This window comes from Macaca mulatta, chromosome 1 (assembly GCF_049350105.2).
Source record: "Macaca mulatta isolate MMU2019108-1 chromosome 1, T2T-MMU8v2.0, whole genome shotgun sequence".
NCBI classification, from domain to species: Eukaryota; Metazoa; Chordata; class Mammalia; order Primates; family Cercopithecidae; genus Macaca; species Macaca mulatta.
In genome coordinates, this window is record NC_133406.1 from 217,922,663 (window position 1) to 217,949,669 (window position 27,007).

The 27,007-nt window shown below is 43.9% G+C and overlaps 2 protein-coding genes across 24 annotated transcripts in view; one reads left to right on the plus strand and one right to left on the minus strand.

The window, feature by feature from the left end:
* The window catches only part of LUZP1 (leucine zipper protein 1), a 96,690-nt gene extending 82,099 nt beyond the window's left edge, over window positions 1-14,591 (plus strand). For 13 of the 16 annotated variants that reach the window (XM_077970198.1, XM_015130524.3, XM_015130535.3 and 10 more), the window contains 2 exons: window positions 5,113-8,303; window positions 10,480-14,591. In XM_077970198.1, the coding sequence (XP_077826324.1) occupies window positions 5,232-8,303; window positions 10,480-10,635 (3,228 nt within the window). In that variant the 5' untranslated portion in view covers window positions 5,113-5,231 and the 3' untranslated portion in view covers window positions 10,636-14,591. The remainder of the gene's footprint in view (window positions 1-5,112; window positions 8,304-10,479) is intronic. The other 3 variants (XM_077970218.1, XM_077970208.1, XM_077970227.1) reach the window with 1 other exon arrangement.
* A 1,522-nt stretch (window positions 14,592-16,113) lies between these two features.
* The window catches only part of KDM1A (lysine demethylase 1A), a 65,638-nt gene continuing 54,744 nt past the window's right edge, over window positions 16,114-27,007 (minus strand). For 4 of the 8 annotated variants that reach the window (XM_077996458.1, XM_015130455.3, XM_077996447.1 and 1 more), the window contains 7 exons: window positions 26,304-26,415; window positions 22,356-22,488; window positions 20,548-20,735; window positions 20,061-20,175; window positions 18,155-18,282; window positions 17,364-17,510; window positions 16,115-16,600 (listed from right to left, as the gene is read on the minus strand). In XM_077996458.1, the coding sequence (XP_077852584.1) occupies window positions 16,415-16,600; window positions 17,364-17,510; window positions 18,155-18,282; window positions 20,061-20,175; window positions 20,548-20,735; window positions 22,356-22,488; window positions 26,304-26,415 (1,009 nt within the window). In that variant the 3' untranslated portion in view covers window positions 16,115-16,414. 8 annotated transcript variants of the gene reach the window in all.

Consider the following 27,007-nt stretch of genomic DNA (forward strand, 5'->3'; position numbering starts at 1 on the left):
GTTTGAGGATAAGCTGGGTTTTCTTTAACAGCTTTATTGAGATATGCTTTATGTATCGTGAAGTTTATCTCTTTAAAATATACAATTTAATGGTTTAAGCGTATTTATGACGATATGCTGTTTTAAAGCACTTTATAGATGCATCATATATCATTTGTCTTCCAGTGACTATGATGGGAACACAGATCCTTTGTATCATACACTCATTTAAAATTGGTATGTGGTCTAAACTTAGTTAAGTCCCTCCAAACCAACACTGTATATAAATTGACAAGGTTTTAATTGTACCACTGGGCAGAAGGCCAAAGGCAAGAGTTTTTAAAAGGGAAAAGGTTTCCTTCTAAAAACATAAACATAGAAGGTTTTTTCCCTCTATGTTTTTGAGAATGAGGAAGCAGGTAGGCTGGGGAAAGGAGAAGGGGGACCAAAAGAGGCAAAGATGAGAGGACAGAGAAAGATGTACCCAGAAAAACCAAGTGATGGACAGGGAGCTGTAATCGGGTGGGCAAGACCTGAATGGAAGGGGGAGGCTTGGTCTTTTCAACAGCTTCAAGCATTGGTGTTTTTGAGGAGCTGAGCTTGAGCCCCATCTGGTGGCTCTAGGCTTATAGTGCAGCCATTAGAAGAATCAGGCTTGGAGAGAATTGGCATTTGGCGTCTCCGCCAGGCCCAATTTCAGTTGTTTTTCTTTTGCCCTGAGCTTTCTCATAGGATCATTGTTGGAGTCATTTCTTCCCTCTACAGTGGTGGCTGTTTTTCTCTTATGTCTCAGACTGTGTTTCTTCACTCTTATCCGTGAGTTTTAAATGCAATCTTACTGGACAACATCACCTAATACCCTATTGTTGCTGTCATCTATTGATGCCCTGAGTCATTGCCCCTACCTTCTCAACAACTTCAGATTCTGTCTTAACGTCACTCTTTCCAGCATTATTCCTGTTAATTTGTGGTGCTCACATGCTGGTGACCCTTGTAACACCTTTACCTCTCAATTATTTCTCTCTTCCAATGATCTTGTTTTCTACTTCTCCCTACTCCCCCACAGGATTCCTATAATTATACTTCGTTTTTGACATTATCAATAACTACAGTCCCTCCATGATTTCAATTACTTGAAGTCCCTCTCTGATTTCTGTCTTCTATATTTCAGGCTTAATTTCCTCTGGTACCTGGTACCCTTACTCCAACAAGCCTTCAAGTCCCCTTCAATTCATTAGTTTCTATTATATTTTCACTATTCGTCACCTCCTTCTATACAGAGTGAATTTAAAGTCCCTCACACACATCCTCTGCTCTCCTGTCCTTCTCTTACTTTGTTATGCAGTGCTTCGACCTGGTTCAGTCCAACTCTGGTTTCTCTATTCTTTCATCTGTTCAACCAGCTGAACAAGACTGGAGAAAAAGATGGAACTTTGTTAATTGGTTTCACTTCAAATCGTTACCAGGAATTTTAAGTAGGCCCTTACACATCTTATACACATCTCATACACATGTCCCAAATGAAACTCTTCATCTTCCTTCTCAGACCGCTCCATCTGCAGTCATCTCCATTTGAATTGATGATAATGCTGTCCATCTACAAATTCAGCCCAGCCACCTTAGAGTCTACCTTAATTCCTACCTATCTATCTACCTACCTACCTATCTGTCTGCTTATTTATTTAGAGATAGGGTCTTGCTCTGTCACCCTGGCTGGAGTACAGTGGCGCAGTCATAGCTCGCTGAAACCTTAAACTCCTGGGCTCAAGCAGTCTTCTTGCCTCAGTCTACCAAATAGCTGGGACTACAGGTGTATGCCACTGCACTTTCTAATTTTATCTTATTTTACCTTTTTATAGAGACGGGATCTTACTGTGTTGTGCCCAGGCTGGTCTTGAACTCCACCTCAGCTTCTCAAAGTGCTGGGATTATAGATATGAGTCATTGCACCCGGCTTCTTAATTCCTTTCTTTGCTTCATGCTTAACATGTAGTCTAAGAGCAGATCCTTTGGTCGTACCTTCCTACAGCCAGAATTCTGACCATTTCTCAACTGTCTTGGTCATGTGCTCTTGGAACGCATGTATTGTCACCATCCTGATCTAGGCCATAACTGTGTTTTGGTTGGATTACTACAATAGCCTCCTATTTGGTCTTCCTGCTCCCACCCATATCCCCTATAGTCCATTCTACTTGCCACCTACTTAAAAGTTTCTGCTGAGAAGTGGTTCAGTTGTTATTATAGATTGTTTTTGTGTTTGGGATGTTTTTGCTTCCTCCAAAATTTGTGTTGAAACTTAACCCCCAGTGCAACAACTTTAAGAGGTAGGACCTTTAAGGAGGTAATATTAGGGATCAGCACCTTTAAAAAAGGGTCTGAGGGAGCGAGTTCAACCGTTTTCGTTCCATTCCTTCTTCCCTGTGAGGAAACAGCATTCTAGATGTCATCTTGGAAGCAGAGACTGAGCCCTCAGCAGACACCAAACCTGCTGGTGCCTTGATCTTACATTCCCAGGCTCCAGAACTGTGAGGAAATACATTTCTATTCTTTTTGGAGATGGAGTCTTGCCCTGTTGACCAGGCTGGAGTGCAGTGGCACGATCTCAGCTCACTGCGACCTCCATCCAGCGGGTTCAAGCAATTACCCTGCCTCAGCCTCCCGAGTAGCTGGGATTATAGGTGTGCGCCACCACACCCGGCTAATTTTTGTATTTTTAGTAGAGACAGGGTTTCATCATGTTGGTCAGGCTGGTCTTGAACTCCTGACCTCAAGTGATCCTCCTGCCTTGGCCTCCTAAAGTGCTGGGATTACAGGCGTGAGCCACTGCACCTGACCAATTTCTGTTCTTATAAATTACTACCTCAGGTATTTTGTTACAGCAGTACAAATGGACTGAGACAATGGTCTTTTTTTTCTTTTTGCTTTTTAAAGATTTTCTGTTTGTGGTATTTTCTTCTGTATCCTTATGATGTGTCTAGGTGCAGATTTAGTTTTCTCCTGTTGGGACATTGCTTCCTGAATGTGAGGTTCCATATCTTTAATCAACTCTTGAAAATTCTTACCTGTTGGCTCTTCAGATATTGCCTGTTCCCCATTCTGTATTCTATCCTTTTGGGCTGCCTGTTAAACTTCCTTGTTTTGGACCTTTTTAATTTATATTTCCCCTGTCTGTTAACCTCTCTTTTACCTTTTCCATCTTTTTAACTCTGTGCTTTTTGTAATTTCATATCTCTCTTGATCACTATTTTTTAATATCTTCCTTTGCTTCTAATATGCCATTTCTCTTTTCTATTTGTAGCTGTTGTATGTGGTTAATTTTCAGATCTTCTGATCTTTGTTGATAGCACCTTGTTCCTTTCTCCTGTTTTTTCATTCCTTCTTTTATGACTTTAAACATTGGAATGTACTTACTGTATGGTTTCTAGCCAATAATCTTAGTAACTTTGGTTCTTTTTGGTATAAACTTGCTCTGCCCAGTTATAGTAAAAGATGGATCTTTATGTGTTTTGTAATTTTTAGTTATAAGCTTGGGTTCAGCTGGACTTTAATCTGTGGGAATCCTGTGTGACCTCTGTAGAGAGGAGCTCCCTTCAGAGTACTTTTGTTTGCTCAGCTAGGTTTCCCAGGGATATTACTAGGCTGATGGCCATTTTATGCTAGTTTCTCAGAACAGATAGGTTCTGGACCACTCAGGTGGTATAAATTTGAACTCTGAATTCAAGTGAGAGCAGGTCTAAGATGACAAATTCTCTAGGGATAATCCTCCTTTAACTCCTAATGGAGCCCAGGTCCTGTTATCTCCCTGTATCAGGGAGGTGACTTTTTTCACTAGTTATCCTGAAGCTGTAGTTCTCCAATAGTCCTTGCTTTAGATTGGGGACTGAAGTCTCATTTTCAACTTACCACCTCTATTGGGTCCAGACTCTTGTCTCTTATACCTGCATGATTGTTAGGACCCAGACTCCTTGGTTCTGGAGATCAGCAAGACACTAATAAGGACAGCTCAGTGGTAGTTTAAACTTACTATTCTTTTTCATTTAGTCTTCTTTTCTTCTGGTTTTAGCTGGAATGTCACTTACTTTCTGTGTGATCAACTATACATTTTAAGTGATTGTTACATTTTATTCAGTATTTTTAGCTGTTTTATAGTATTAGAGGTTTTCCAGTCTATCTGGTTTGCCATAGTGGTGGAAGTGGAAGTCTGTTGTCTGCCTTTTAATTTCGTAGGACTTATTGTTTATGAAGGCTGTTTAAAATACCTTTATTAATCCATTCTCCTGTTTTAAAAATGAGAAAATTACATTAAAAAACTAAACCTTCCCCTTTCTCTCTTTCCTTGGGGTATTATTATATGTTTGGTATATATCCCTAGTGAAATGGCTTTCAAAGAAACAAACCAGTCTTCATATCAACCTTAACATCTGGGACATTTGTCTTACAGTGCCAAAGGATACATTTTGTAGAAGCTGCCTGTTGCCTGGGTCGGGCCAACTCACACCTGAATTCCACTTACAAATACACTTTTGGGAGAAGAGATGTTGAAAACGGGCGTGGAGAGATTGCTTTAGTATATTGTGAAGCTCACCATTTATAGCAAGGCAGATGGGTTAATTTGTATCACTTTTAAGTCACAATAGCTCATAAGAGATAATCTTTTTTTTTTTTTTTTTTTTAAATAATCTTAGGTTTGTTTATTGCTTTGTTACCAAGATCTTCTACATATTGTCTCAGAACAACACTGGGGAGAAATATGGTAGACATCATTATGCCTATTTTACCACTAAGTAAAACTGAGGCTCAGTTTACATTGTTAATGACTCTCCTGAGATTATGCAGGTTGCAGGTGGTAATGATGTTACTATACCCTGCCATGAGAATTGAGGCTTCTTATACGTCTTTTTGCCATGCTGCCACTGGTGACATTCTTTATTAGGGCGAAACGAGGTATCAACTCAATATCGGCCATAAAGAACCAGTGTTTTCTTGCAGGTTTATTTGTCATTCATTCAACGAGTTTGAGCCCCTCCTATGATCCAGGCACCAGGAACAGATAGGAGCTCTTTTCTATAACTGGGAGCTAACATGCAGGTTTTACATTTGCTGACTGACGTGCTTTCTACTTTGCTTCCATAGATTGATGATGGTCTCCAGCTGTCAAAGAAGATTGTGGTTGCCAAGAGAAAGGTAACCATTTCTCATCCCCTTGAGTGGAATTGGATGCCTCTAGGAGTCCACATTGGCTGGCAGTAGACATGGCCGAATTTACAAGCTACAAGGAGACGGCCTCCAGCCGCCACTTGCGATTTAAGCTACAGAGTCTAAGCCGCCGCCTTGATGAGTTGGAGGAAGCCACAAAAAACCTCCAGAAAGCAGAGGATGAGCTCCTGGATCTCCAGGACAAGGTGATTCAGGCAGAAGGTAGCAACTCCAGCATGTTGGCGGAGATTGAAGTGCTGCGCCAGCGGGTGCTGAGAATTGAAGGCAAAGACGAGGAGATTAAGAGAGCAGAGGATCTGTGTCGTCTGATGAAGGAGAAACTTGAAGAGGAAGAAAACCTCACCCGGGAGCTGAAATCTGAGATTGAGCGGCTTCAGAAACGAATGGCTGAATTAGAGAAGCTGGAAGAGGCCTTCAGCAGGAGTAAGAATGACTGTACCCAGCTGTGTTTGAGCCTGAATGAGGAGAGAAATCTGACCAAGAAAATCTCCTCTGAGCTAGAAATGCTCAGAGTCAAAGTGAAAGAACTAGAATCTTCTGAGGACCGCTTGGATAAAACTGAGCAGAGTTTAGCGTCAGAGTTAGAAAAGCTGAAATCATTAACTCTGAGCTTTGTAAGTGAGAGAAAATACTTGAATGAAAAGGAGAAAGAAAATGAGAAATTGATAAAAGAACTCACTCAAAAACTAGAGCAGAACAAAAAAATGAACCGAGATTATACAAGGAATGCTTCTAATCTGGAAAGAAATGACCTTCGGATTGAGGATGGCATCTCATCTACACTGCCGTCCAAAGAATCAAGAAGGAAGGGCGCTCTGGACTACCTGAAGCAGGTGGAGAATGAAACAAGAAACAAATCAGAAAACGAAAAGAACCGCAATCAGGAAGACAACAAAGTCAAAGACCTTAACCAGGAGATTGAGAAACTTAAAACACAAATCAAACACTTTGAATCGTTGGAAGAAGAGCTTAAGAAAATGAAAGCCAAAAATAATGACCTTCAGGATAATTACCTAAGTGAGCAAAATAAAAACAAATTATTAGCCAGCCAACTGGAGGAGATAAAGCTACAAATCAAGAAACAGAAAGAGTTAGAAAATGGGGAGGTAGAAGGGGAAGATGCTTTCCTGTCCAGCAAAGGCAGACATGAGAGGACTAAGTTTAGAGGCCACGGAAGTGAGGCTCCTGCGTCCAGGCACACAGCACGGGAACTGTCTCCTCAGCATAAGCGGGAACGACTCCGGAACAGGGAGTTTGCTGTCAACAATGAAAACTGTTCTCTGAGCAACAGGCAGGTTTCTTCTCCCAGTTTCGCCAACAGGAGGGCAGCAAAAGCTTCTCACATGGGGGCGAGTACAGACAGTGGAACTCAGGAGACAAAGAAAACTGAAGACCGATTTGCACCCGGATCCTCCCAGAGCGAAGGGAAGAAGTCTAGGGAGCAGCCCTCAGTGCTGAGTCGCTACCCCCCCGCTGCTCAGGAGCACAGTAAAGCGTGGAAGGGGACTCCCAAGCCGGGCACCGAGAGCGGACTGAAGGGAAAAGTGGAGAAGACAACACGAACGTTTAGTGACACCACCCACGGATCTGTTCCCAGTGACACATTGGGTAGAGCTGACAAGGCTTCTGACACCTCCTCTGAGTCTGTCTTTGGCAAGAGGGGACATGTACCTGGCAATGGAAGTCAAGTAACTCACGCTGCAAACTCTGGCTCTTCTAAGGCCATTGGAGCTCTGGCCTCATCTCGAAGATCCTCCTCAGAAGGGTTCTCTAAAGGCAAAAAGGCTGCCAATGGCCTTGAGGCCAATACCAGTTCCTCAAATTCCAAGGCTCCTGTTTTATCAAAGTATCCTTATAGCTCTAGAAGCCAAGAGAACATCCTTCAGGGATTTTCAACCTCACATAGAGAAGGGGTTGATCAACCTGCAGCAGTTGTGATGGAAGACAGCAGTCAGCATGAAGCCTTGAGGTGTCGAGTCATCAAATCCAGTGGCAGAGAGAAGCCAGACTCAGATGATGACTTGGACATAGCATCTCTTGTTACTGCCAAGTTGGTAAATACAACCATCACTCCAGAGCCCGAGCCCAAACCACAGCCTAACTCTAGAGAAAAGGCCAAAGCCCGAGGGGTACCTAGAACCTCCCTGTTTGAGAATGATAAAGATGCTGGAATAGAGAATGAATCTGTGAAATCTGTCAGAGCCTCCACCAATGCCATGGAGTTCCCAGATACCAATGGTGCTGGGGTAAAAAGCCAAAGGCCCTTTAGCCCCAGAGAGGCGTTGCGATCTAGAGCCATCATCAAACCTGTTATTGTTGATAAGGATGTGAAAAAAATCATGGGAGGATCTGGAACAGAGACTACGTTGGAGAAACAGAAACCTGTCTCCAAACCAGGGCCAAACAAAGTGACAAGTAGCATTACTATCTATCCCTCTGACAGCAGCAGCCCCAGAGCTGCTCTGGGTGAGGCCCTGAGGGAGAGGCACACATCCACCAGCAATATCCAGGTGGGGCCGGCAGAGCTCACATCATTTAGCAACCATGTCAGCTCCCCTTTTGAGCTCTCCATTCACAAACATGACATCACCCTGCAGCTTGCAGAAGCGGAGAGAATGGCAGATGGGCCCCTGAAGAACAGGCCAGAAACAGTGGTCTCTCGGAGCAGCATTATAATCAAGCCATCGGATCCTGTGGAGAGGAATAGCCATGCACCTCCAGCGGAGACAATCAGGTGGAAAAGCCATAGTGCCCCTTCAGAAGTGGGCTCCTCAGATGCCAGACATGTTACTGTGCGGAATGCCTGGAAGAGTAGGCGAGACTTGAAATCTTTAGAAGACCCCCCAACTCGAATAGGTAAAAACATGGAATCTGCCAGTACCAATGCCTACACCCAGAGGTCTTCCACAGACTTCTCAGAACTTGAACAGCCCAGGGCCTACCTTTTTGAGCAGGGCACTCGAAGGGTAGGACCAAGTTCAGGGGATGCCCCTGAGCCCTCCTCCAGAAGGACCCAAAGTAGCCTCACTGTGTCAGAGGTGCTTACCCGTCGGAATCGGGTAGGAGACACCATCACTGTCGCAGCCTGGAACCACTCAGCAGGCATGGTGAGTTCCAGCCTCTCTGCCCTCTCTCTTTTCTCTCTCCCTTTTCCTTCTTTGCTTTTCCTTTTTCCCCTCTCCTCTGGCCTGTGTGACCCAGGATCCTGAGAACTGAGTAGAACTGGGTTCCTTAAAGAACTGTTGAAAAATCAGGTGGGTTTGACCTTTCTCCTAAAGAAGGTTTTTAGCAGCATGACTTTTCAAAATCCTTTTTCCAATTTGTTGTCTTCATTTTGCTCTCACATATGAAGGCGACACAAAAAGGAAATATGTCTTCTCTTCGCTTGGTTTGCCAGAGCAGCTAAAGGAGCTCCCTGTAGGACCTCAGAGCAGCACGAAAAGCACAAGCAGCAGCTATAGCTGCTGGGGAGCTCTGAGCGACAGTAGGAGGCCTGGTGCCCTTTCTGTAGAACACAGCGATGGGGAGCCAGGTCAGCAAGTTCTCGGCTGCCTCAGTTAGCAGATCTTCACAGGCTGCTGGCCTCTCAGGGATGAGGAGAGCCGGGGCTTACACTGGGCCTATTTCAGATAAGCTTATACCCAATTCCAAATGACACTTTCTTTTGACCCCCCCAGACAGCTGTCTGTCTCATATCATCAGTCTGAGGGCAGGGCTGGTTCAGTATGGCTCATTACAGCTTTGATAAATCCAGAACCACCTGCCTTATGTGAGTGTTAGGGTCAGAGTGTCAGAACAGCATCTGGAGAAGCCCTTGGGAGTGTCTTTTCAGTAAGAAACCCGTGATGATGAAAAACTCTTTGGACCTGGCCACAGTGCTCCCTTCTTTTACAAAAAGCAGATGACTATTAACTTGAAAAGCCTGTGACTCTTTACAGGGTACTTAACACTGGACAAAAGTACTTCACTACCCACTGTGTCATTCAGTCCCTTGAATATCTGCCTGGGGGCAGATACTATCCCCATTTTTCAGATATAGAAGCTAAGGGTCAGAAACACAAAACATCTTACCCAAGGTTACCCAGCTTAATTACTGGAAGAGCTAAGACTTGAATCCAAGATTCCTGTCTCTAAATCCAATGTTCTTTCTACTCTGCTAACCTTTCTCACTCATGCCTATGTTATTCTTTGATCTGCATTTGCTTGGGAGAACCAAGGAGAACATTAAAAAGATAGAATTCTGGCCAGGCATGGTGGCTTACACCTGTAATCTCAGCACTTTGGGAGGCCGAGGTGGGCAGATCACAAGGTCAGGAGTTCAAGGCTAGCCTGGCCAATATAGTGATACCCCATCTCTACCAAAAATACAAAATTAGCCAGGTGTGGTGGCACATGCCTGTAATCCCAGCTACTCAGGAGGCTGAGGCAGGAGAATTACTTGAACCCGGGAGTGGCTGAGGCAGGAGAATTACTTGAACCCGGGAGGTGGAGGTTGCAGTGAGCCGAGATCGCGCCATTGCACTCCAGCCTGGGCAACAAGAGCGAAACGACGTCTCAAAAACAAACAAACAAAAGAAACCAGGTGTGGTGGTGCGTGCTTGTAATCCAAGCTACTTGGGAGGCTGAGACAGGAGAATCGCTTGAACCGGGAGGCAGAGGTTACAGTGAACTGAGACTGTGCCATTGCACTCCAGCCCGGGAGACAGTGCGAGACGTCATCTCAAAAAAAAAAGGTAGAATTCTAGGAATAGGGAGAAAGACAGCTATTTGTGCCCCAGAAGCTTTGGACATTTAAGAGGAGAGAAAAAGGATGAGAGACGGGCATGTGAGCTTTCTGGTAGTTTGTATGTGGGAAGGAGGAAGAGAGCTGTCCAGACCTCTCTTCAGCTCCCCACCAAGGATGTGGATGGGTCTCATCCCCAGAATCATGCAGCCTGCATGCACGTGCAGAACTCAGACTGCTGGCCCCTCCTCAGGGGTACCAGTCCCATGCACCTATTCCAGGCTCTGTCCTCTGTAAGGCTCCTGTTCTGTTGTGAGCCTCCTCCTAGCCTACCCTGATGGTTCCTAGCAGCTTGGAGTTCCCGGTCTACCCGATTTCCAAGGAACTTACATATTGGCCCGTACTCAGGCAAAAGCATATCTTTGCAGTTAACTTATGGCCTGTCTGGGCTATATCTGCCTCTGCTAGGTTGGAAGGGACCCATTGTGGTAGCAGGTGAGGGTGTCTTGTTCCTCACTTTACTGATCTCCACAGTGCACTTTTATTATCTGTTGGCACAGGAGGAAGAAGAAGACTGTACACTCAGTGTCTACAGGCAACTGCACAACTCCCTGGATCCGTCTGAACTGCCTGGGAAACAGAGGCTGCCAGAGCCTGGGCGAGTACGGGCCGAGGAACAATTACGGCCAACCAGGCCCTGTGCTGAGGAGAACTGAACCCGCTAGGTGTCTGCTGTCTGCCCTCTGCTCCTGCTTCTTAGCTCTCTCCACTGTCCTGCCCCATGAAGGATCCAAGGCCAGTTAACCAGGCAAGACACAAGCCTTGGCTGGGAAACTGTGGTAGAGCTGGGCTGTGGCTCAGGTAATTTTTGCCATTTGGCCAGAGGGAATCAGAGACTACAAGCTGGACAGTCACCCAGGCCCAACCTTCCCCAATGCACGAGTCCTCTCTCTCTCCTTGTCCCTGTCAACCAAGTAGTTGGACCATTCTGGCCCCCAAACGGGGGAAGATAAAGTCCCCACCACACCACAGGAGTCAAAAGTTCTTCTCGGCTCCTTGGTGGGTTGTTTCTGGATCCTAAGACAGCCCCTGTCTGTGTGGTTAATGTTCTGATTTCTCAGTCTCACTATATCCACTTCATTCCTCATTTGCCCAGTGGGCTCAAGTACCCCGTAAGATTTACCAGCCATCAGCTCCATCTAGGGGGCTTTCATTTCTTTCTCCCTGGCGTTCTTTTCCGCAGCCTTTTAAAGCAGAAAGGGGTCTGTGCTGCCTCTGAAGGATTGAGACTACCCTTTAGGTTGAAGTTTGACCTGGCCCCTGGCTGACCAGTCTCCTGGAAGCAGAGCATGCAGATACCCATGCGGATACCCATTGGAATGACATCATCCCTCCCCAACCCCAGCTCTCTCTGCTCACCTTTCAAAGGCACCTGGGGCAAGCCTCATGCATCTTCTTTCCCGAGCACCAGTAATGCTGCTGGCATCGCCTGCTCTCTCTTCATTGTTTCCACCTTGGGAAAATCCCTAGGCTAAGCTGGGCCTGACCCAGCATCCTCTGCCTTCTAGGAAGTGCCCAGCACGGGGGAAAGCAGACCCGAAGTGACTCACCTTTAGTCACTCCACAAGCAATAGCTCCATGAGAGGCATGGACTATGAGACTACTCCCTCCTGTTCCTCCTCCTCCGTCCCCCATGGAGGAGGCATCGCACTTTACCAAGCTGATGCATTCCTACAGAAGTGGGCCCCGGATTTCTGCAAGTCGACTATCATGATGACTTCGTTGGAGGAGAGGTGATACGTACATACCCATTGAGGGCCTCAGGTTTATGTAGTTCAAAATGCAGCAAACCTTTCAGAAAGCCACGTAAATAAATTGGTTAGGTTCCTTATACCAGTCATATGGGGAAGTTTAAAAGAATTGTATATTCTTGGCACTGCTTTTTCTTTAGCGTTCTTTCAATTCAAAGAAGGGATCCTCTTTCAAAGGCTACCTTTATGAAGCAGACACTATTGCCCTCAGAAGGAGACAACATTAAACTAGCAGTCTGGTAAGCTGTATTTGTTTCCCCATGGCTTTACTTCCTTGCTGTGTGACCTTGGGTGAGTCATTGCCGCCTTGGAGCCTCAGTTTCCCTGTCTGTAAAATGAGTTCTTTGAAATGGATGATCTCTAAGGGCACCAAATCTGGTATTCTGAGGTTCTCCTGTTTTCACCATCTGTAATAGTATGGGATGATTTACCTGTTCTCAGGTAAATAGTATAATAGTATGGGATGATTTTTGCTTTTGGAAGGTATCATCCATGTGGGTTCTTCCCCCCTGCCCTCAGTTGTTTTTCTGGGCCTTGTTTTTTAGTTTCCTCATGTTTTAATCTCATGGGGATGAGCTCAGAGAAGCTCCCTGGGCCTGTTTCCCAGTCTGCAAAGTGAAGGGATTAGATCGGATGGTCTCTGAGGCTCTTTGTGGCATCAGCCTTGTCCAGTGCCACACAGTATCTCCTGGCTTTCTAGGAGTCTAGATGTTATGGAAAGTACCCAAGTCTGTGTATCTCCTATTCCTGTGCATCTCCTATGAATCTCCTGGCAAGAGGAAGACTCAAGATTTCCTCCAGAGGAATTGGTCTTCCCTGCCTTCACTCAGCATGGGAATCAGTGTTCATCCTGCCCTTGTCTGCATCAGATTTGGCAGTGAGGAGGCTTGGGGAGCACCTACCTTACTTTCAGGGACAGGAATCTATTGCTCATACTTGTTTCCTAGAGTTGTCAATCTAAAGGCATTGTCATGTGGCCTGCCTTTCCTCTCCACATCCCCACCTCTAATGCTCAAGATGCTATTTCCAGGATCTCTTCCTGCTGCTTCTCCTGGCTCACTGGCCAGAAACTAGCTCACTCAAGGCTGCCGTCCCTCACTTGCGGCCTCCCTGCCATTCTCCTTCACTGGTTGGCAACCTTGAGAGTTCAAAGGAAATCAACCTCCGTGGTGGTCAACTGAAGGTATAGGAAACTAAGTCTGTGGCTCTTCTCTGCTGATGGAAACAGAAGGGCGCCAAGCCATGCTTAAAAAGATCTCGCCAATAATTCTTGTGTTTGGGTGTTGGAGCCCTGGATTCTGGTGCTATATAGCTCCTGGTGCCAAAGTCTGGATCTTTCCACATTTCAGCAGCACCAACATCTGCTGCTACTCAAAATGTCCTGTGGAAGAGGGACAGCTGTGAAGCCCTTTTGCTGGGGCTGTCATCTTGAAATCTGAGTGCAATAGGATTTGATTGTAACAGTTATTTCAGGATATTTTGTTTCTTTAATCTGCACACTTTCTAGATAGATTTTATTTTTAAATGTCCTCAGCATTGCAGAAAATAACGTAGTAATAGCAAGTAAAGGCTGGAGGCTCAGTTTCTCTGGGCTTCAAATGGCTGGCAAGGCTGGCTCTCAAATCCCAAAGTTGGGAGGCATGTTTCTGGAAAGCAACTGAGGTGTAACTGTTTGGACCCAGGCCTCATCGTCAGGGGTCCTGGAGGAAGCCTCCAAGTAGAGGGGAGACCTGTAGTTGGATAGTTGTTTAATCAAGCCAAATAGTCTCACTGCCCCCAGTCAGCAAACCCACTTTTATGACAAGTTTCTTCCATAGCTTGGCTCTTAAATTTTACTGGCAGGTGTATGGTTGTTGGAGGGTTCCTAGTGAGTTGGGGGACCTGGCAATAGAGCTGCTTGGTTGGAGGGAGTGGAGCTGGCTTAGTACCAGCAGCTGATCTCTTCCACCTGCTGCTGTTTTTTTGCCACTCTGACACGAAACCAGAGAAAGCTGGAGGTGGATAAATAAGCGGTGGCGGTTTTTTTGCTTTTGGGTGGCAATGAAAGAGTCACAGTGTGGGTTAAAGGGATCTGCAGTGGGGCCAAGGATGCCACCTCACCCTCAGCTGCAGGCAAGCTTGCACAAAAATAACCCCCTCTCGTTGGAGTGTTCGGGATGTGGGGGGCGCTATAGTGTTCTTGGACTTGTCGTCCTGGGGCACTTTTAGTTCTTTATATTTAGTGGGTCAGTGCCAAGTGCTACCACTTCCCAATAAAGGAACGGGGATCCAGAGGCTGGGTCCCTGGCTACCTTGTTAGGAGGTTTTGTTATTTCTCTGACAAGACTGCTTTGGAAAGAGCTGCTTTTAGGGATTATGTTTTGAATACCCCGAGTGGGGAACAGGGTTCTCCTCAAAACCTCACAACCAAGATCATAGGAGAAAGGGGCCCTATTTTCCTGCTGCTTCCCAGCTCAGAACATACTGAATGGAATGTATTTTTAAGAGAATAAAGTCTATTTTTTTGTATTTTAAAGATTGAGAGGGCTAAGAAGGTAGCCCTCAAATAAACTGTTATTGCATTATAGGCCCCTTTGTTGGGGGCAGTCTGTTGGTCCACACCTACTTGCTCAGGCAGGTGCTCTGGTCTCACCCCTGCCCCTTGGAGTCTAGGTGCAGCAGCTTCTACATTCCTGCTCCAAGCATGGGACCAAGGAGGCCGGAACCTGTCGCTGGAAACCAGGGCAAAGCAGTGGCTCAGGGCTCCTTGGGTGCATGTGTATCGTTGGAGCTGCCTGTCTGCATGTATCCTCTGGCGCGAATGCTCTCTGTTGGCTCTGCAGTACAATATGTAACCAATAAAGCTCCCTCGTTTCCATATATACTCTGTGCAAGTCTGTGATGCGAGTGTTAATGTCATCCCTGTGTATCTGTCTTCTATGCATTGATGCAGCTCTAGTGTATTTCATTGTATGATGCTTAAAACTGGGTATTTTACCTAACCAATTACTGATACTGCGAGGACTGGAAACATTAACTGAGGCTTAGAAAAGGACATGCGTAGGACCCACATAACTAGAATTATAATCAGCAGCTATTTCTTTGCAACATTTAATTTTCAGGCTTGCCCATTGTTGCCAGATAGTCATCTCTCTCTCAAGCTGCCTATGCCATCTGTTTAAAAAACAAAAACTCTTAAGAGACCTACCCCGGATTAGATACCCTAGCTAATCCCCGTGAAGTAACAATGTTGATTCGCAGAACTCAGATTCAGACGCAGGTGTATGCCGAGGTCCATGCACTGTGCACTGTGCACAGCCCTCACCTTTTCATCAGTTCCGCCACTTGCCCTGATCCTGGTGTGCAGATTCTTTCCATACTGTCACGAATTCTTAAGACTGGGGGGGGGAAAAGCCTTCTCTGTTTTCATCTTCCCGTCAGACCAACAATATACATTATGTCCCTTAACTCATACTAAGAATAAAACCACATTTAAGGGGCATTACTTGGATTTGTAGTAACTGAGTTTATCTGTCAGGAGCCCCTGGTAAGGAACCAGCATGTAACATGTTTTTATCTTATATGGGCAAAAGGGACTTTGCCGGTAAGGATTCTGGGATGAGGGAGATCATCCTAGATGATCCAGGTGGGCCTTAAATGTAGTCACAGGTATATCCTTTTAAGAGGGAGACAAAGATTTGACTACAGGAGAAGGCAATGTGATGATGGAGGCAGAGATTGGAGTTAGGTGCTCTGCGGATGGAGGTAGGAGCCACAAGCCTTCCCACCCCTAGAAGCTGAAAAGAGCAAGGAAATGAACTGATCCTCCCCACTCTGAGAGCCTCCATAATGAATGCAGCCCTGCAGACCCATTTTAGACTTTAAGCATCCAGAACTGTAGATTTTTTTTTTTTTTAAGAGCCACTAAGTTTGTGGCAATTTGTTAAACCAGCTGTTACCTAAGCCCTTGCTCTTACGTAGTGTGCTTCCCAAAATGTACACCAACAGCTTTCGTAGAATTGGGAAGTTTTAGCACGTACCCATGGAGGGAATCAGGAATAAAGGCAGACTCATCTCCCAAAGGCTCAAACTTTGTTTCACTCTTGTTTTATCTTGAAAGTTCATCCAAAGTTTCCTAATACCTATGTTCTTGGCACACCACCACACCCCTCCCCAGTGGGGAAGTCTAGTCCCACTGACTAGGAAATCCACTGCTTCTACAGGACCGCCCCCCACCTTATCTTCTGACCTGATCAAACCATTTTTCTCTTTTATATAAACATCTTCCTTATTTAAACATGGAGAAAACATACATTACCATTGTCATAGGATAAACTTGGCATTTCCAAAGGAGTAATGCCCCCATCTTGTATGTAACTCCAACCCAAAGGAACAGAAGGGCCAATTTTATATGAACTTTTATTCTCAAAATATATTAAAAAAAACAAAAAACGAGACTAAGATGTTACTTCACAGCACTTGCCTCACAGTCTTTATGAAGAACACAATTCCAAACTAATAGACAAGTTCCTCCCTGTGCTCTAGGTCATTCAAAGGAGGGAGGCTCCCTTGTCAAATCAGGAGCTCCAGCAGCCGATCAGGTGCCAGGGTGGACTTTCTCAGTGGGATCTAGTATTGCTAGAAGAGCCTTGCTAATACGGCAGAAACAGGCACATGGGCCTCTTCTCTTAGAATGTTATCTGTCTCACATGCTTGGGGACTGCTGTGCAGGAACACCTGGTGTGGCCTGGCGAGGCAGCGTATACATGGCCCCCAAAAACTGGTCTGCAATTCTTCCTGCTTCTCGCAGCCCACTCAGCAGAGCACCATGCACTGTGGCTGGGTAGTTACGGATTGTATGTTCTCCCGCAAAGAAGAGTCGTGGAATCGGCTGTTTTAGGGGAAAAAGAAAATTGGCAGGCTGCACATACACCTTTACTCTTGTACTTAAATTACTAAATTCCTGTTGACCTTGTGAAGGCTGACCCCCCAATTACTATTCATCATTCTGAGTCTCCCTTATCAGTAGGCATTTTCCAAGAATTGACAAGGAGAAATGAGACAGTAAAACTCCACCTAGCCTCGGGGTCCTAAAGTGATGCTTAACGTGTTCTCATCAGTTTAGATACCCAATTCTAGAGCGTCCTTCCCTCAGTACCTTCTGGGAGGGAGCCTCACTACCCTGAAGCACAGGACATTTGGTGATCAGGGACACTTCAGCCTTGCAGCTGAGAGCAGGTCTGGGCTATGACACTGAGGAATTCTTACTGCTCTTGGAGTGGGGTCTGGCATAAGGGTCTAGATAAGGACCCAGGGTTATTTCTCAGGAATGCCCTGGAAGCCCCTAGTAATTGTGACCTTGCAGCAATCCTGTGAGCCATTACAAAATGGAAGTGCAATTAAAAATGGTTTTGTTTTTTAGGGGGAAAACCTGAATAAGGAAAAATGTTATTTGACTTAAGACTCTGGACTCCTTCATTCTGAATGCAGGCTGCCTAGATTTACAAAACCAAATGATGAGAAATCAGAAATGGTGCCATCCTTTTAACTCTGTGCTTGGTTATCTGAAAGGTCCGAAGATAGAATGACTAAAATCTGAAAAAAAAAATCAGGGCCTCTTCCCAAATAAGCCCAGATAGTTTGCCAGTTCTCACCTGTGGGGCACCTGGAATCGAGGGGCCTGGAGTGATGGGCTGAGCCATTAAATCATAGTCATTTCCAGATGATCCTGCAGCAACATAGGAATAAGAGCCCCGGGCCCAGGGATCAGCTCGCCAACGAGACACCACAGTTTCCTTGGGCTAAAAGAAAAACCAGGAGCAAAAGTCATTATGATATACCAAGGACAAATCAATCCTTGAAAGGTAGAAAAGCAGTGGTGGGTGGAGATGTAAGTGAGAGAAAGAAGGGCAACAGATGTGAGAGCCAGTGATCAAGTGATGAATGCTCTGCTTTAAAATAGACGTGGACAAAAGGACTTCAGACAGGAAGGATGCCTCCATGTTGCCTTCCTGTCTATGAATCTAGAGATCTACACAGGGTTCGGCCTTTATTCTCTTTTATAAATTCACAATATGCTTCCCTTCAAAGGAATCCTAAGGGGTTAAAGTATTTCAAAGAACAGGAAAAAGTACCAAGAGGTTCTCTGAAAACTTCCCAGAGATACTCACTGGAGTTTGGCCATTTTGTCTAAAATGTCGGGTATGGTGTGACTCTAAAGCCAGAGGAGAAATGTAGCTAACAGCCTTCAGATTCCCCAGCTCTTGTTCTGGGGGGCTTTTCTGAACCCCATGCTTAGGCCATGAACTCCAAACATTAATATTCATGTAAAGGCACACACCTCAATTCTAGCTTAAACTGTCCTGACCAAGAACGTGCTGCAAATACATTAAACCTTGGTTGAGTTTGAAGCCTAGATCCCTGCTTACCTCACCTATCTACTTACCTGGGGTACTGCACTGCTACCAAAAATCCCTTTGAGAATGGCCAGGCATCGGCCAACAATCACATCGTCACTTATGTTTTCCATGATACCAGCAGCTTCTCCTGCCACTAGTGCCAACAGTATTGGAGCTGGGGAAACAGAAAGGATAATTCTAGGGTTTTCCTACAGACTTTCCTCAAAAACGTCCTTATCAGGCCCCACCTTATTCCTGGTGCTCTGAAATCTGATGACAAGACACATACAGCAGCACCACTGAAATGCAAAGAGACAAATTATGTTTCTGAAACAGCCTATGGAACTATTGTCGCCAGAAACCAGCCACTAGGAGCTGGCAGACTAGAGAGTGAAGTAAGATTCACAGGCACCTCACTGCTTCTAACTTGACAAAATACAGCAGAGTTCCAAAGATACAATTTCAGATCTTGCTAATAAAAGGGAATTATTAAGCATCCCTTTACTTTGGCACAGAATTCTTAAGCTTGAGTACCTTAGATAGCTCCATGACAATGGCTACATCCCTTTCAGCCATCCCAGGCCCCTCCAAGCCCAGGACTGTCTTCAGTCACCCATCTGGTGAATAGTTATGCAACAGACATAGGTGGTAGGCACACTACTAGAAGAGGGGGATAAAAAAGCTATAAACTATATACTCCAATAGAGCAACAGATGCAAAATTACACAGATAATTATTAACTGTGATAAAAGCTATGAAGAAAAAGTAGGCTATAGGGAAAAGCATACGGGGGTAAATTTAATTTACATTTGGTGCAGTGGAGATGTGTGTGTCCTGGAAGTCTTTGAAATACTGACGTTTATGTCAAAACCTGAATGCTGAATAAGACAGGCTGTGAAGGAAGTGGGGTCGAGGGGGTGGGGGGAGAAGCAGCCCCCCAGGCCTAGACCACAGCACATGTAGAGGCTCTGAAGCAGAAAACAGCATGGTGTCTTCCAGGATGTGAGAGCAGCCAAATGTGCCTGGAACCTGGGGATGGACAAGGAAGTAGAGATGAGTTAGATAATGAAGAACCTTAGCATGGGCCAAGATAAGGAGTTTGAACATTTTCTTTCAGCAGTAGAAAGTTGCTAAAAGAAGCAGGAATAGCAGTAGTAGCTATTGGTAACCGTCCAGGCAATAGGTAAGAATGGCTTGGACTGGGAGGTAGGCAATAGAAAAAAGTAAATAGGTTTGCAAGACATTATAAGGCTGGCACTGACAGGACTTGACAGTCTGGATGGGGAAAAGACGCTGCTGCTGTCAGAAAGCAATGTGCTCAGGGAGCCAAGTTCCCCCTCTGTGAAGTTAGAGGCGCTGGGGTGTGAAAGACCATTCACCACTGGGCAATGAGGAGTAATGGAAAGAACTGGGGATGGGGGGCAAGCCAGTTAGCTGATGTGTCTGCAGTGACAAGGCCAATGTCTTCTTTTTACAGCCTTTTCTGGGAATGAGGTGGTGTACAAATATACTTTAAGTCTACATAGAGTTAAGTCCAATTACAGAAGAAAATAACTGAACAGGAGGTAGGAATTTCTTAAATACATTGTAAGGGAAGCAAGCAAAGAATGGGGGCAAGTCAGTCTGAGAATGAGGAACACAAGCTTCCCCTGGTAGGAAGCCTCCCTGGGCCTGTCCCTCCAGTCTGAGTGGACCTCCAGTAACCTGGGCGTTCAGCCCGTCATGCCACCTACTGCCCTGTTCTAAGGCTGCTTCCCCGCTTACTGTATCCTAAGTTGGGAGCTCCTCGAAGGCAGGTATTTTTACACCCCAGTACCTAGAAGATATTTCAGGAATTGTTTGTTGAGTTAATAAAGAGAGAAATTAAGGCATCTATATTGAGAAAATCCCAAATATTTCAAATTCTATATTCCTGTAAGGATATGGAAAAGATTAAAATTAGAAGGCATTTACCTTTATAGAGGTTCCAGAAGAGGAAGAGCTCACCCCTGCTGGCAGTCGTACTGCCAACATGCCCGAACAAATTGACACTTGGATCCCAGAACACCCGGTCAAAACACAACACCACCTACCGTAAGAAAGAAGCACATGAGCTAGTGACGGGCCGGATGATACTGGCTTCAACAGACTTCCTTGAAGTCTCTTCTAATCTGCTTTCAAAATAAGCCCAGAAATTCTTATTATTTAGGATGACATTTACGATCCTCTTTTTATAGGCTTGAGTTTGTGAAATGACCCCATAAGAGTAAGTCCGTATGAACAGACACTTGATGATAGACTTAGACACTGAAGAGAATCAACTGACATGCCTCAGCCCTGATGTCACAATTGAGAGCATAGCCAAATGCCCAAAAACGCAAGGCCCCTCCTCACCAAGTAAATGACTAAGACTGCTATTTGTACATTAGATCTGTAGACGGAAGTGTCTAAGGCAAGCTACCTTGTTAAGGTTGCCAAATCCCATCCTTTGGACTGCAGATGTTTTCCACTCAGGGAGAGGTGGCACAAACTGAACGGCTGGTGGCTGCTGCTTCAGCACACCCAGGGGAAGGGTACAGAGAACTGCATCGCATTTATAAATAAAGGTTTGACTCGTGGAGCGGGTATTCACAGCTATCACTTCACATCCTGCAGAGGTTGGGTGGGAGAAGGCTAGTGGTGATGAATATGGCACTGATAAGGACACTGAACGTTTAGTGTACAACAGATGGACATCCATCTCTCAATTCTCATTTTTCTATTTTCATTACCTTCATGTTTCACATAAGAAAACTGAGGTAGAGGTGAAATAACACATCTAAGGCCACACAGGTAATAAGTGCCAGGATTCAAACCCTCGTAGTCAACTTCAGAATCCTTGATTGTCATCCCCACACTACCCTCCCGATACACTGGTGATCTAGACTAATGAAAGGACCTTACCATTTACTCAAGTTAAGTACATTTAGACCAAAAATAAAGAGTAAAATGCTCATCCCAACAGAACCAATGTCTTCTGACTGTGGTTAGTTGCTCACTATCAACCAACAGAAGAATGCTACAAGAAGGCTGTGATGCAGATCTGGGGGATGCAGCCTAACACTGCGGAGCATGCTATGCTTGAGAATGTAGAGTCATCCTCAGCTTGTCAGAGTATGAATGAGCTCAAAGCTGACCTCAGAGAGGGTACTGAAATTATGTTAACATCATTTTCCTCATTTATTTTTTAATGAATGTCTGTTTATATACTATATATACTTTGAGATATATATATGTATCTCAAATATGAAAGCTCAGTACATGCTCATTTTCTGTGGCTGCAGAACTACAGAAAATGGCACAACATCTATTCTCACTGTTCTCCGTCTGTCTGCAAAAGGCTCAAGGCTGCAGATCTTCTCAGCACTGTCAACTAGAAGCTGCCTCTGATGGGAAAATTAAATGGAAAACTGTTTCACTGATTGTTAGAAACAACCAAAACATCTGTGGTGATCTCAGTAACTCTAAGGAAACGGGCAGCGCGGGGTAAGATTGATGGCTATGTCTCCATTTCTCATGCCTACACAGTCACACATGGGTTCTCGGAGTGGGAGATGACTAGCTATCTTGAGGAGTTCAAAATGCAACAGTTGCCTGCACTTTACATTAAATGTAGTCTGAAACCAGCAATAATAATGAGTATTGAGCCTATCCCCATAGCAAGCACAGGGAAACTATCTCTAAAGAAGTCAACTTATTAGCAGGACTGCTCCAGAACTAGGAACCAAACGTAAGCGAATTAGCCCAGCTGAATAGAAAAGGCCAAAATGAATCCAAAGACCAAAATGCGGATGGTGAAATAAAAGGGGTGGGTCCTACTGGAGCCCAGGTGCCAAAATTCTGGTATTTATGAATATACGTAACAAAATTAGATCCAAACTCACTGGCTCACCAAAATGGAAAACTTCTTGAGCACTGACATAGTGCTCAAAGGAAATGCTCACTGGGGCATTGCAGATTTCAGATTTTCAGATTAGGGATGCCCAACCAGTAATATCCAACTAGCTCAAATTGGAAACTCTAAAACTTGCTTCAGTTTCCCAGTTTATAAAATGATAAGGTTAGAACCAAAGACTCTATAGGCTCGATTGTCTGTAAATGCCAGTTTTTACCTATGGTGTCATAGTTTAAACACTCTATCAGGAAATGTACCTGATAGTTCATACCTAACAAAAGATCAGTCCTGTTTCAGGAGAGTTCTCTCTTACCTTTTGTAAAGCAGTGACATACCTGAAGCCGTGTAGCGAACCTGTCGCACTGCTGTATTCAGTTTAATGTCTAGGCCTTCTGCTAAAGCCACAGGCACACATGAGTAGCCATTCCTTACTGTCAGGTGGCTGCCAGTGAACTCAAAGTCATCATCCTAAAGAGGAGAGAAAAGAACATATTTCCAACCTTTTCTTAATCTGTGTCATTTGCACCTAGTTCTGTACAACAATGAAAACACAAACTTCTGGAAACAGTCAATATTTTAAGGCAAACTAAAGAGCAAATCACTCAGTATTTAGTTACAGTTATCAAAGGAAACTGAAGAAAGAAGAGAAAACACCAAAATGTCCCTAAATCTTTGGGCAGTGAGATTAGGGAAGTTTCTTTCTTCCCTGGATTTTTTTTCCCCCCCGATACAGAGTCTTGCTTTGCCATCCAGGCTGGAGTGCAGTGGCATGATCTCGGCTCACTGCAACCTCAGACTCCTGGGTTCAAGTGATTCTTTTGCCGCAGCTTCCCAAGTAGTTGCTGGGATTACAGGCATGCGCCACCACACCCAGCTAGTTTTTGTATTTTTAGTAAAGACAGGATTTCACCATGTTGGCTAGGCTGGTCTCAGACTCCTGACCCACCCACCTCAGCCTCCTAAAGTGCTGGGATTACAGGCATGAGCCACCACGCTTGGCCTTCCCTGGATAGTTTTTATCATCCCAGTCCAATACCACTAAGTCCGGATCTTCTATGGTGGTTAGGGTAGGGAGGTGGTAGGGGGAATGATAATCTAGGAAATCCAGATGATTAAACATCACGTGTATTTATCTGGCTTTTGAATACATTACAGACTTGAAGGATATCAGGGTCACAGTCCTGATTACATTTTCTTTTACCTGAGAGCAAAATCCGTTTTTATGCTTTAAATTTACAGGTTTTAAGTTGAGGAAGATTTCCAAAACCAAGTCAGTCAAACTAGATGTAGGTAATCCAGGATCATAAAGAGTGGCCCAAGACAGTCCACACAGTAAAAAAAAGTCAGGATTTGACCTGGTTTAAAGATCCCCAAAATGATCTTACTTCTCTGAATTTACTGAAAATTTTTCTGTATAACATTTTTTTTTGTAAGCTAGTAAGGATTTCTAATTTCATGAAATTCTCGGGGAAATTAGATCAAAATGCTGGGCTGGCAGCAACACTCTAGTTGAAATCACTCATTTAAAATTTTATACTATTACAAATAGACACAATATTGAAACATCAAATGATAAATCAATGAATAGAAGGGCCTAATTTAGTATTTACAAGAAGAATCATAAAGGAACGGTAGTTCTGCAAGACTTTAACAAGTTCAACTCTTCAAACACTAAAAATATCAGATTATTTATAAAGATTAAGAAGTCAAAATAATTTTTTTTTTTTTCCCGAGACGGAGTTTTTCTCTTGTTGCTCAGGCTGGAGTGCAATGGCACGATCTTGGCTCACTGCAACCTCCGCCTTCCGGGTTCAAGCAATTCTCCTGCCTCAGTCTCCCAAGTAGCTGGGACTACAGGCATGTGCCACCACGCCGGGCTAATTTTGTATTTTTAGTAGAGATGGGGTTTCACCATGTTGGCCAGGCTGGTCTCGAACTCAGGTGATCCGCCCGCCTTGGCCTCCCAAAGTGCTGGGATTACAGGCATGAGCCACCACGCCCGGCCTGTCAAAATAATTTTTACTAGGAAAATGTACAATGTAAATTAAAATATATAAGTAAAAATTTAATAATTTACTTCCATACTGGTTTTTTCCTTTTTTTTTTTTTTTTTGAGATGGAGTCTTGCTCTGTCGCCCAGGCTGGAGTGCAATGGCGTGATCTCCACTTACTGCAGCCTCTACCTCCTGGGTTCAAGCAATTCTCATGCCTCAGCCTCCCAAGTAGCTGGGATTACAGGTGACTGCCACCACGCCTGGCTAATTTTTGTATTTTTAGTAGAGACAGGGCCAGGCTGGTCTTGAACTCCTGACCTCAATTGATCCACCCGCCTTGGCCTCCCAAAGTGTTGGGTTTAAAAAGGTGTGAGCCACCATACCCAGCCTATACTGCTTTAGTCTGGTCAAAGTCTCAGATTTAGAGATTGGTTCAAGAAGCCCTGTGATTTCTCACTTGAAGAGTAAATCACACTGAAATTTAAGAAAAGATGGTATAGCCCTGCCCACTGAGAACTATAAAACATCACTGACGTAAATGAAAGAAAACCATTTTTGGAGAAGTAGACTGTATTTAAGGATAAGAATACTCAATATTGTTAAGATGGCAATTCACCCTAAATTGATTTAGAAATTTAATGCACTCCTCATCAAAATCCCAGAAAGTGATTTTTGTAGAAACTGACAAGTTGAACTGTTATGAAAATACGTACCTTAAAATAGCCAAAACAATCAAAAATGAACAAAGTTGGAGAACTTATAAGACAGTATGATAGTGGCATATGGATAGACATATAAATTAACAGAAAAGACAACCTTAAATACTCATGCTTACATGCCAATTAATTTTCAACAAAGGCGCCAAGAGAAATGAAGAAAAGGATGGTGCTGGAATAATAATTACATAACTATATGGAAAAACATGAACCCTTCACTTACTTTTCCTTATACACAAAAATTAACTCAAAATGGAGTATAGACCTAAACATAAGAGCTAAACCCATACAATTTCTGCAAGAGAACACAGGATAAAATCTTTGTACCTCAGGTAAGACAAAGATTTTTTCAGGATACAAAAAGAACATAGTTTAAAAGAAAAAGTTTATAAATAGGAATAGGAGTCCAAGACTGGAAGATTACTTTAGCCCAGGAGGTCAAGGCTGCAAGGGAGCCATGATCACACCACTCCAGCCTGGGCAACAAAGCAAGACCTGTCTCAAAAAAACAAAAACAAAAACAAAAACAAAAAACAACTTTTACTCTGAGACAGATTTACAAAATTAAAGACAAGCCACAGATGAGAAGGAAATACTTGCAAAACATAAATCTGACAAAGGACTTCTGCCTAGAATTTAAAGAACATAATAAACTTCAAACTCATCAACAAGCAGACGATCAGACTTTTTTAATAGGCAAAAGATCTGAGCAGACATTTACTCAAAGATGACACATGAATGGCTCATAAGCTCAGGAAGAGATGCTCTCCATCACTAGTCATCAGAGAAATGTAAATACTACTATACCTATTAGAATGGCTGACATTTTTAAAACTGGCATTACCAAGATTGGTGAGGATTTGGAGAAAATGGAATTTTCATACACTGCTGGTAGGAAGGCAATTTCGAAAATATTTTGGAAGTTGATTTATAAAGTTAAAAATCCACTTTCCATAGTACCCAGCAATTCCATTCATATTTACTCAAGAGAAAGACATGAACATTCTTAAGCAGCTTCGTTCATTAGAAGTCAAAAAAGGGAAACAACCCAAAAGCCCATTCAGGCGCCAGTGAAAGGATAAGCGACCTGGGGTGCATCCACACAATGGAATTCTACTAAATAATAAAAAGGCAAACAACTGATATAGGCAAAAAAGATGAATCTCAAAAACTTCATGCACATCTCAAAAACTATACTAAGTGAAATACATCACACACAAAAAGCTATGTACTTTATGATTTACTTTATATGAAACTGTAGAATAAACAAAATTACAGTGATAAAGCAAATCAGTGGTTGTCCAGGGCCAGGAGCCAGAGCACAGGGGATTAACTACAAAGGAGCAGGAGAAAACATTTCAGGATGATGGGAATGTTCTATATCCTGATTGTGTGGGGGCTTATGATTGAAATCTGGCAAATCAATAAACTGTTCACTTAAAATAGGTGAATTTCACTGTATTTAAATGATGTCTCTTACTAAAGCTGTTTAAAAACACACATACAAAATTAACTGTTTCTCTTACAATCTCTCTCAAAGACATGTGCAACAAAAAAAATAAGGGAAACTTACCTGATCCCAGTGCTTAAGGGAGAGAGTTGAGAGAGGTGTGGCATTAGCAAATTCGAGATTTGCAAAATGCCAATCAAGTATTTGTCTGTCTCTTGATGAGAGATATACATCACTGCAAAAGAACAAAGGAGTACAGGATTATTAAAAGATATCACTAGTTCTCTCAGTGTGATGTAGGTGATCTCAATAACTGTGGCGGAATCTAAGCCAGGGCTGTGCCTTATATGAAGAAATTACAAATCAAAAAGTAGCATCTTATCCGTCTTATTAACCTCCTTATCTCTGATGTCTAGAGCAGTGCCAAGCTCACTACGTAAAGCAAATTACCTGTAGGCCTCATTTGTCTGGGGAAAAAAAAAAAAAGAATTCTTCATATGAAATTACCTTATATCATAAAAGCTTATTAGTTGTAAAAAAAAAAAAAAAAAAAAAAAGAAAAAAAGTCTTATATTTTACACACAGCATAGACTCTATAGAAAGGATGGGCAGGCTGGACGCGGTGGCACATGCCTGTAATCCCAGCACTTTGGGAGGTCGAGGCAGGTGGATCACCTAAGGTCAGGAGTTTGAGACCAGCCTGGCCAACAGGTGAAACGCCATCTAAAAATACAAAAATTAGCCGGGCATGATGGCGGCACCTGTAATCCCAGCTACTCAGGAGGCTGAGGCAAGAGAATCACTTGAACCCAGGAGGTGGAGGTTGC